Raw genomic sequence first — 9,459 nt, forward strand, 5'->3', positions numbered from 1 at the left:
CTCACTGTTAATTCTGTAAATCATCAGTAGATCAGAAAAGCTTGCTAACTCTTCAAACTGGTGGTGATCCCCATTCTATACCATCATCCCTACTTCCTACATTTTCCAACCCCATCATCCCTAAATGATTTTAAGAATATTAAAGATAATTAGTACTCAGAAAAAAGGCTGAATGTTCCACAGTCATCTTTAAGCCATGTCTAAAACTGAACTCATTCTTTCCTCCCCAACCCTCCACTTTCCCTAATCTCCCTATACATTTCAAGAGTACTACCATGCTCCCGGATTCCCTCATCCCTTAATCCCCTCCCCCACATCAATTAGCCATCATGATGGCCCAGGCACATCCCTCCTACATGGCCCCTTCCCTGGCACTGCCACAGCTCCAGTGCAGTCCTCATCACTTTGAGTCTGGACTTCTGTGTTAGCTTCTGATTGATGTCTTCACCTCAAGTCTGCACCCACTCAGCCTGTCCTCTACTCAAGACATCAGATTGACTGGTCTTCATAAAGTTTGGGTCTCACTATATTATCTCCTATTTAATGGTTCAGAGACTCTATCATCTCCAGTGTCAAATGTAAACTCCTCTTGGGGCCCCTTCCTACCTTTCCAGTCTTCTCAACTGACTCTTCTTCACTATTCAAAGCACTATTCAATCCATTGGCACTGACCTCTAGGTCTAGGCTGGTCTAGGCACAAAACAGCATTTCTCCACCATATAGGTAGATCAGTCAATAAATATCAAGACACCTAAGATATGCCAAGAAGGAACTCACAGTCTAATGAGTATGTTTCACTAGTTGTCTACCATACCTGGAACACTCTGCCTCCTCATCTCTACCTCCTCATTTCCCTAGACTTCAAGTATCAGCTGTAAAGTCCCATCTTCTGCTAAAAGTCCTTCCCAATGCTTAATCTTGGGGCCTTCCCTTTCTAACTACCTCCCAATTTATCCTGTACAGATCTTATGTGCACATTGTTATCTGCATGATTTCTCCTTGATTAACTGTGAGTTCCTTGAGGGGAGGGGCTGGGTACCCTTAGCACTTTGCAAAGACCTTGGCACTAGGTTACTATGACTATAACTATATCCTGGTAGGGGCTCAACTATAGTCTTCCCAACACTGTATTTTCAGAGGACTAGCCTGGCTTAGTCTGTTTCATTACTACTAGATTGGTCCCCGGTAAATCATGGCAACACATGAAAACACAGAAAAATACATAATGGCCCACAGTCCTAAGCAACTTCCTTTCACTTTTGCAGGGTCAGTGGTAGAGTGAAGGAATGAAGGGGCAAAGACTGCTAAGAATCACATGGTTTGGGGGGCATTTATAAACATTAACTTCACTATTAATATACTAAAATATGAAATCCTTATGCAATGATGAACAAACTGATATACTATTTCAGGGACTGAACTATGTCAATCTTGTCATTCTTATTTCTATACACAGAGGGAAGTTAATAATAAATGAAAAGGATCACAGGTTCTTCTTGGAGAGGTAAGTAAATGAGATGGCTTTATCATGAATCCAGATCAACAAACATAATTTTATAGACTATTTGGTCATCACTATTGCATAGTTCATGACAAGTATTTACAAAAAGACCACTATGAAAATAACTGCAACTTCTATCCAAACTGTTCTTACCCCAGTTCTTTCTTTCTCTAATTCAATTTCTAAGGAAAAAAATATCTAAGTAAATTAAATGAAGATACAGTTTGATACTCGGTAACATCAATGCAAAAGCAAATTAGATAATGAAAAAAGTATACTGAAAACCAAGGGTCAAAAATAATGCAGATAAAGGCTCTCAATCCACACAGAATTCTCATGTCTGGTATGACTGGAACACTTTCTCTTCATGAACCAGTAGGAAGTAGACATGATTAACACTAACATCACCAAAAAAATGAAATATAATATGTTTAGAGTCCAGAAAAGACACTCTATTATTAATGTGAAAGTCATCCTGAATCAGCTGTCTATAAATAGACCCAAAAAAACCAACTGGATCAAAATTAGTATAAAGCGCAAAGGAAGAATAATTATAAGAAAAAGATAAAGTCAATTTTAATTTAACTACTCCAAACCAAACTTTATATGGTATTGATGCCCCAAAGTGGGAAACAAAAGGGAAGGATGGTAATAATGACCAGACCAATTTTATTCATACTAACCAACATAAATTAAAAGTCATAATGAAGAAATCCCTAAAAACTACATTAGCCACATGGAAAGGCATGTCAACAAAAGCAAACACTATTCTAGAATACAAATTCATACATAGAACTTAGCAGAAAAAAAATGGTAAAAATGATATGTATTGCACTATAAAACAGCAAGAAGCAGAAGAAAACGAGTTTAAAAAAAAGCTAAGTGAGAAGCCCAAGTAATCAAAGCCTCTGCCAAAGCAGGTAGAGAGGAGGCAGAATAGGCCAGGCAAGTCAAACCCCAGAACTCTCAACTCAAGTGGCCCAGGAATGACAGTGTAGACATCATTGAGGTAAAAAATCATGGTGGAGGAGGAGCCCCACCTTCCTCCCCACCACCAGGAACAACTGTTGATACAAATACGCACAGAGGTCCTAGGAATTGATAGCAAATCCCCAGAGCACCTATCCTGCTTCCAGACCAGTTCTCAAAGCTAGGAGGAAATTCTTGATTTTCATCAGTCACTACACTGCTAAACAATGTTTCAAAAACAAGGCAGGAAAGGTAGCCACATATGCCAGGCTACCAACCTGACCCAAAAGAGCCCAGAACCATGAACAAAAAAGCCTTGAGAAGAGCAATGATTTCAACCACAAATTTTCAGTCATCCTGGGAAGGAACTCTGATGGAGATATAGTCTAGCAACAGCTCCTAAAGGTGCTACAGCCCCAGCTAAAAAAGTCTCAGAAAAGAAACTAATAGGCAATTTTCAGTTAAAGAAATCAAAACTATTAATAAGCACAGGAAAAATCAAAACAACTCTGAGGTATCACCTCACACCTAGCAGATTGGCTAACATGACAGCAAAGGAAAGTAATGAATGCTGGAGGGGATGTGGCAAAGTAGGGACACTAATTCATTGCTGGTGGAGTTGTGAATTGATCCAACCATTCTGAAGGGCAATTTGGAACTATGCCCAAAGGGCACTAAAAGACTGTCTGCCCTTTGATCCAGCCATAGCACTGCTGGGTTTGTACCCCAAAGAGATAATAAGGAAAAAGACCTGTACAAGAATATTCATAGCTGCGCTCTTTGTGGTGGCCAAAAATTGGAAAATGAGGGGAAGCCCTTCAATTGGGGAATGGCTGAACAAATTGTGGTATATGTTGGTGATGGAATACTATTGTGCTCAAAGGAATAATAAAGTGGAGGAATTCCATGGAGACTGGAACAACATCCAGGAATTGATGCAGAGCAAAAGGAGCAGAACCAGGAGAACATTGTACATGGAGACTGATACACTGTGGTACAATCAAGATTAATGAACTTCTCCATTAGTGGCAATGCAGTGATCCTGAACAACTTGGAGGAATCTACAAGAAAAACCACAATCCACATTCAGAGGAAACACTGTGGGAGTAGAAACACAGAAGAAAAACAACTGCTTGAATACATGGATCCATGGGCTATGATTGGGGATATAGACTCTAAATGAACATCCTAGTACAAACATCAACAACATGGAAATAGGTTCTGATCTAGGACACAAGTAACACCCAATGAAATTGCTCATTGGCTGCAGGAAGGGTGAGTGAATGGGAGGAAGGGAAATAATGTGATTATTGTAACCAAGGAATAATGTTCTAAAATGACTAAATAAACTAATTCAAATGGGGGGGGGGAAGGGAAGAAACTAATAGTTACACCAAGTCTCAAATAAATATTCATACATAAGGCATTTCAAATTCAACAAGTTCAGAAATGAACCTATTATCTTTCCCACTAAAAGAGCTGCTTCTTCTAATGTTTGTTAGACATGCCATCACTTAATCTGTTTTTAGTTAGTTCTATAGTTGACTCTTTTCCCCTCTGTCCTCATCCTCCCCACCACACAAAGCATTTTGTTTTAAACAACCTCTCAAAAGCATTTAAGTGATTTTAACTATGAAACTCACTTTCTAGAATCCCAAGGGAATAGGAATTATATCTTAGCTAAACTCTGTATCCCTTCCAGGGTATAATAGGTCCTTTGAATTAAAGAAAAGTACAGTAAAGTCAATAATAACTTTATGTTTGAATAGTACACACAATTTAATTTTATATCCTAAAGCTGCACAACACATTAACAATGTGCTTTCTTATACACTTGTGGACCATTGGATAGTCTTTTAAGACATCTAGTCCAATCCTCTCGTTTTACAGATGAAGAAACTGAGGCAGAAAGGAAAATGTAGTTTGTTAAACACAATCTTTTGAAGAAGGGAGAGGCTCCAAAAGAGGATAAAAGCCAGAAGACCTGGGGTCACATTTCACCTGAGACACCTAGGAACCACTTTACCCTTCAGGGCTTTTCTTTACTCATTTATAAAACAAAAAGTGAACTCAATGGCCCCTAAGGCCCCTTACAGATCTTAAATCTATGATTCTAGATCTACAAATCTCTTTCAACAAAGTCCACAAGAGTATTTATATTAGCTATATGAAGTTTAAAATGATCAAACAAGAACATTTGTAAATAGTATGTTCAATGTAACGTAATGATTTGGCTAGTTTTAAAATCCGCAGTAACAAAAATTGTCTTCTATGAATCACTGCTCAAACTCAGTATATTGACCTACAGCCTAATTTTCTTAATTGCAAAATACTTCATGATTTTTAAAATTCCTTAAAACTGTTTTATATATCTTATGCATTTTGACAAGAATCTTGTGAGACAGATAACAGTTATTATATTATCCCCATTTTACATATGAAAAACTTAAGAGTCAGAAAAGACAAATGACTTAAGAATTATCACAGAGCTGATACATTTTAAATTCTGAGTTTAAACCCAGATATCCAGGAATATATTCCAGGACTCTTTCTTTTATGGTTTTCAATCTTTTCCTGACTCTCTCAGTTAATGCTTCTCTGAATTTAAAATTGCTTTGCATTTAGTTTTCTACATACATGAAGATAAAGGACAATTAGATGTTGTAGTATAGAGCACAGGGCCTCGAGTCAAAAGACCTGAGTTAAAATCTAGGCTTAGACATTAACTGTAAACCACTCCAATATCTTTGCCAAGAAAATCCCAAGTGGGGCTACAAAGAATCAGACATGGCTGAAAAATAAGTACATATAGACATGTAGTTTTACCCCAGGAGCAATCAAGCAAAAAGCATTTATTAAGTACCTACTATTCACCAGGCACTGAGGTAGGCAGAAAGGTTATAAAGTAAAAAAAATAAAAGGAAACTGTTCCTGCTGCCTTACAGGAATTCAACAAATCCAGAGCTAGATGGGATTTCTGAGGCCATCTAATCCAAGCCAGTCATTTTACAAATGAGAAAATTGAAGGTTAGGAAGGTTAAGTAATTTGAGTTTATGGTCCATTGAGAAACATGCATGAGAATAAAATACACACAGGATGTATACAAAATACACACACACACACATACAGGCTATTTTAGAGGAAGGGTGGGAACAAGAAATGCTTCTTGCAGTTGTTGAACTAAATTTTAAAGGAAACATGGGACAGGGACAAGGAGGGAGCACATTCCAAGAATGAGAGACAATCACTGCAAACATACTGACAGAGGAGCTCAAGTAACTTGTGTAAGGAACTGCAAGAAGGCCAATTTGGCTGAACTGGAGAATGCAAGAAGTGAAGAGTAAGGGCAAAGTTGGAAAGTACGCTGGGGCCAGGATGTGAAAAAACTTAAAAAAGGGGCGCATAGTGGATTATATTTGATTCAAGAGGTGAGAAGTTATTGTAGAGAAAAGGTGCTACAAAACCTACACTTAAGAAATATCACTTTTGCTATTCTGTTTAGGAATAGGGAGAGTCTCAAGACAGGAGATCAATAGGAGGCTATTGCAATACTCCAAGCAAGAGGTGAAAAGGATATGAACTAAGGTGGTAAGACTAGTGAATAATGCATAGAATATTGGAAAGATTGAAACATGATTTAACAACATAGTGGATATATGGAGTGCATGCAAGAAAGACCCTCAAGTCTCTCCCTATTCTAACCCATCTTCTATTCAGCCACTAAATTGATTTTCCTAAAGTGCAGGGTTGATCATGTATGGCACCCCACTACTCATTAAGCTCCAGTGGCTTCCTATTGCCTAAAAGATCAAATACAAAATGCTCTGACATTCAAAGACCTTGATAATCTAGCCCCCTCCTACCTAGCCAGTTCTGCTTCATCTTACTCTCAACTCCTCTTTGATCCAGTGATACAGCTGTTCCATGAACAAGACAATACAACTTTCATCAATGCCTTCCCATTGATATTTTCTATTTATCCTATATATAGTTTGCTTTGTATATTTTTACCTATTTGTATGTTGTCTCCCCACTCAGACTGTAAGCTCTTTGAGGGCAGCACTCTTGCTTCTTTTTGAATCCCTTGTGCCTAGCATGTAGTGGGCATCTAATAAGTCTGTACTGAGTGAGTTGAGGAGGCATCAAGTCACCTTAGCCACTGTGATGCCCTTGACAGAAATAGGATGGTTGAGAAAAGTGGAAGCTGGGGGGGGGGGGGGAAGGGGAGGGGGGAAACAGATACTAAGTTTGGTGATGACCACAATGAGTTTAGGATACCTATGAGATATACAATTGGAAATCTAATTGGTGATTTGAGACAGGTTGGAAAAATATGATCAGCAAGTCATCAGCACAGAGATAATAATTAAAGTCACCAAAGTTTAGATAGTGTTCATCAGTTCATTAATGCTTCCTGATACTAAAATTAAAATAAGTACCAGTATCTAACATCTCCGTTCTGTCACTCATTAGGCATAATTTAGCCTCTTGGGGCTTCAGTTGCCATCTATAAACTGAGGGAGGGGCTCTTAACCTGGGAGTTAAATTAAGGAGTACCTATCCTTAACTACTATTTTTTTAAAAAAAGACATATATATATTGATAGGGGGTAGCTAGGTGGATTGAGAGCCTGGCCCAGAGACCTACAAGTCCCAGGTTCAAATCTGGCCTCAGGCACTATGTAGCTGTGTGTCCCTGGGTAAGTCCCTTAACCCCCAAAGCCTAACTCTTACCGTTCTGTCTGGGAACCAATACACAGTATTAATTCTAAGATGCAGTGTAAATAGATATAGATAATTGCATTTCATTATAACTGATTTCTTTTTTCAGTCTCATGTATTTTATTTTATACACTCAAAAACATTATTTTGAGGAGATCCATAAATTTCATCAGATTGGCAAAAAGATACGAAAAAAGTTAAGAACTCATAGCTAAGATCATTTCTAAGGTCCCTTCCAGGATTAACAAGTACGTTCGTTCCCAAAGGGTATCTCAAAACTCTTAAGAGACATTTTAAGCCACTAAGAGCTCACAAAGGTGTCCCCAAAATCTTAGTGCAAAAGAGGATTCCCCACCCGGCTTTTAGCCTTTTGGGACACCATGGGTGTGATACTCTGTAATGCTGAATGATACCGCTTTCATCCTAGTGGGACGGGTGAAGGCTCAAATCTCAGAAACTCAAAAGTCAGCTTGGAAGGTGAAAAGAAAAAGGGGGGGGGGGGTGCGGGAAGGCAGGGGACCGAGAGGGCAGCCACAGGCGGGAGCCACCAGGACGACGGACCCTGCTCCCTTCCCAAACTAGTCCTCGGAATGCAAGGAGAGAGGTGAAGGGCCCGTCGGGGATGGGGGAAGGGACCTTCTGGGGGCGTGGCCGAGCCCCTCCTACCTCCTTGACAGGTGGGAATTTCTTCTTGCACTCCAGCGACAGGGCCCGCAGGTCGCTCTGCATGTTCTCCAGCAGCTTCTTGACCGCCTCGGGGCTGTTGGTCCCGGACATGATTCTCCCGAGCTCCGGGCGGGCCGACTCCCGGTTGCTGACTCACACACCCTCAGCAGCAGTCTCGCTCCGGGCTCCGTGGCGGCGGAGAGCCGAGGCTGCGGCCCCCCACAGCCGCCTCTCCGCTAGCCTTATTCCCCCCTCCCGGTCCTTCGGCTCTGGCGGGCCTGCAAGCGTGGCTCTTTTGCTTCAGCTCCAGGCGGCTGTTGGGGTCACTGGCGGCCAACCCCAGCCGCTTCCGCCAGCTGCGACGGTCCAGCCGCCAACGGGGCAGGAAGCTTCAGCGTCCGCTGCGCCCGGTGCCTCGTCCCGCCGCCCCCGTCGCCATTAGTCGAATCGCCCCCCCCACAATCCTCCGCGCGGCCGAGACACGTCAGCCGCACTTCCGCACAGAGCGGCCGCTCTCGTTACCTGAGCTTACGGCGGGGGCGCGGAGGGGCGGGGCGAGTACGCTGGGGCTCAGTGCGCAGGCTCCCACTATCCTGGACATTCTTATCCAGAAGCCTCCAGACTTGATGGAGTGGTACTATCCGAAAGGCGTGAAGCTTGAGGTTCCCGCCCATTCCTTCATGCAGGGTTCATTATAGGTGGGCGAGTTGGAACTTCGTATCCGCAATTCTATCCAAGACTCTGAGAATACCTTTGAGGTCTGAGGCAAATCACGGAATCTCAGCTTCCTTATGTGTCAAGTGGGATCGATAATAAATAACAGCTAGATGGCGCAGTGATTGGAGAACCAGACCTAGAGTCGGGAAGTCCTGGGGTTGAGAAGTCGCCTTAGACATTTCCTGGCTGTGTACCCTTGGGCTTAATCTTTAATCTCTCCCTGTCTCAGTTTAGCTGATATGTTTAGGTAAAGCGCTTTTGCAAAGCACTTTACAATAAATAAATAGTAAATAACTAAGATAATATAAAATACCAGCTACCATTATTATCATTAATTTAAAAAATAGGGTTGAGACAGCTAGTGGCTCACTGAATTGAGAGCCAGGCTTAGAGATGGGAGATCCTGTGTTCAAATTCAGCTCAAACTCTTCCTAACTGTGAGACCCAAGGCAAGTCACTTAACCCCCATTGACAACCCCCACCGCTCTTATGCCTTGGAACTGATACACAGTATTGGTTCTAAGATGGAACAGAAGAGTTTAAAGAAATTAATAATAATAATAAATAGCACCAACCTCCAAGAGTCTCTGTGAGAAGATAATGATGCTTGAGTTGCTTGTAAAGTGTTTTGCAAACGTTAAAGCTAGATAAATGATAGCTATTTAGACCAACAACTTTCAGTTCAACGGACATTAAGCACCTACTGTGTAAGAGGTGGTACAATTGGCACCACTGGGAGCTAGTCTGGGTTCAGTGGAAAGTGTGATAAAGTTGGAGCCTGAAGGAACTGTTTTCAAATTTCCCTTCTAACTTTTTAGAAGAAACAATAGATAGTATTTATAGAATGCTTTGTGGTTTGGAAAGCTCTTTAGAAATATCCCACT

General features: G+C 41.1%; 1 protein-coding gene across 2 annotated transcripts in view; it reads right to left on the reverse strand.

Moving 5' to 3' along the window:
• The window catches only part of MON2 (MON2 homolog, regulator of endosome-to-Golgi trafficking), a 170,953-nt gene extending 162,339 nt beyond the window's left edge, over nt 1–8,614 (reverse strand). For both annotated transcript variants that reach the window (XM_001363454.5, XM_001363373.5), the window contains exon 1: nt 7,859–8,614. In XM_001363454.5, the coding sequence (XP_001363491.1) occupies nt 7,859–7,969 (111 nt within the window). In that variant the 5' untranslated portion in view covers nt 7,970–8,614. The remainder of the gene's footprint in view (nt 1–7,858) is intronic.
• Between the last annotated feature and the right edge of the window lie 845 nt (nt 8,615–9,459).

The sequence above is a fragment of the Monodelphis domestica genome, chromosome 5, assembly GCF_027887165.1.
Source record: "Monodelphis domestica isolate mMonDom1 chromosome 5, mMonDom1.pri, whole genome shotgun sequence".
Lineage (NCBI taxonomy): Eukaryota > Metazoa > Chordata > Mammalia > Didelphimorphia > Didelphidae > Monodelphis > Monodelphis domestica.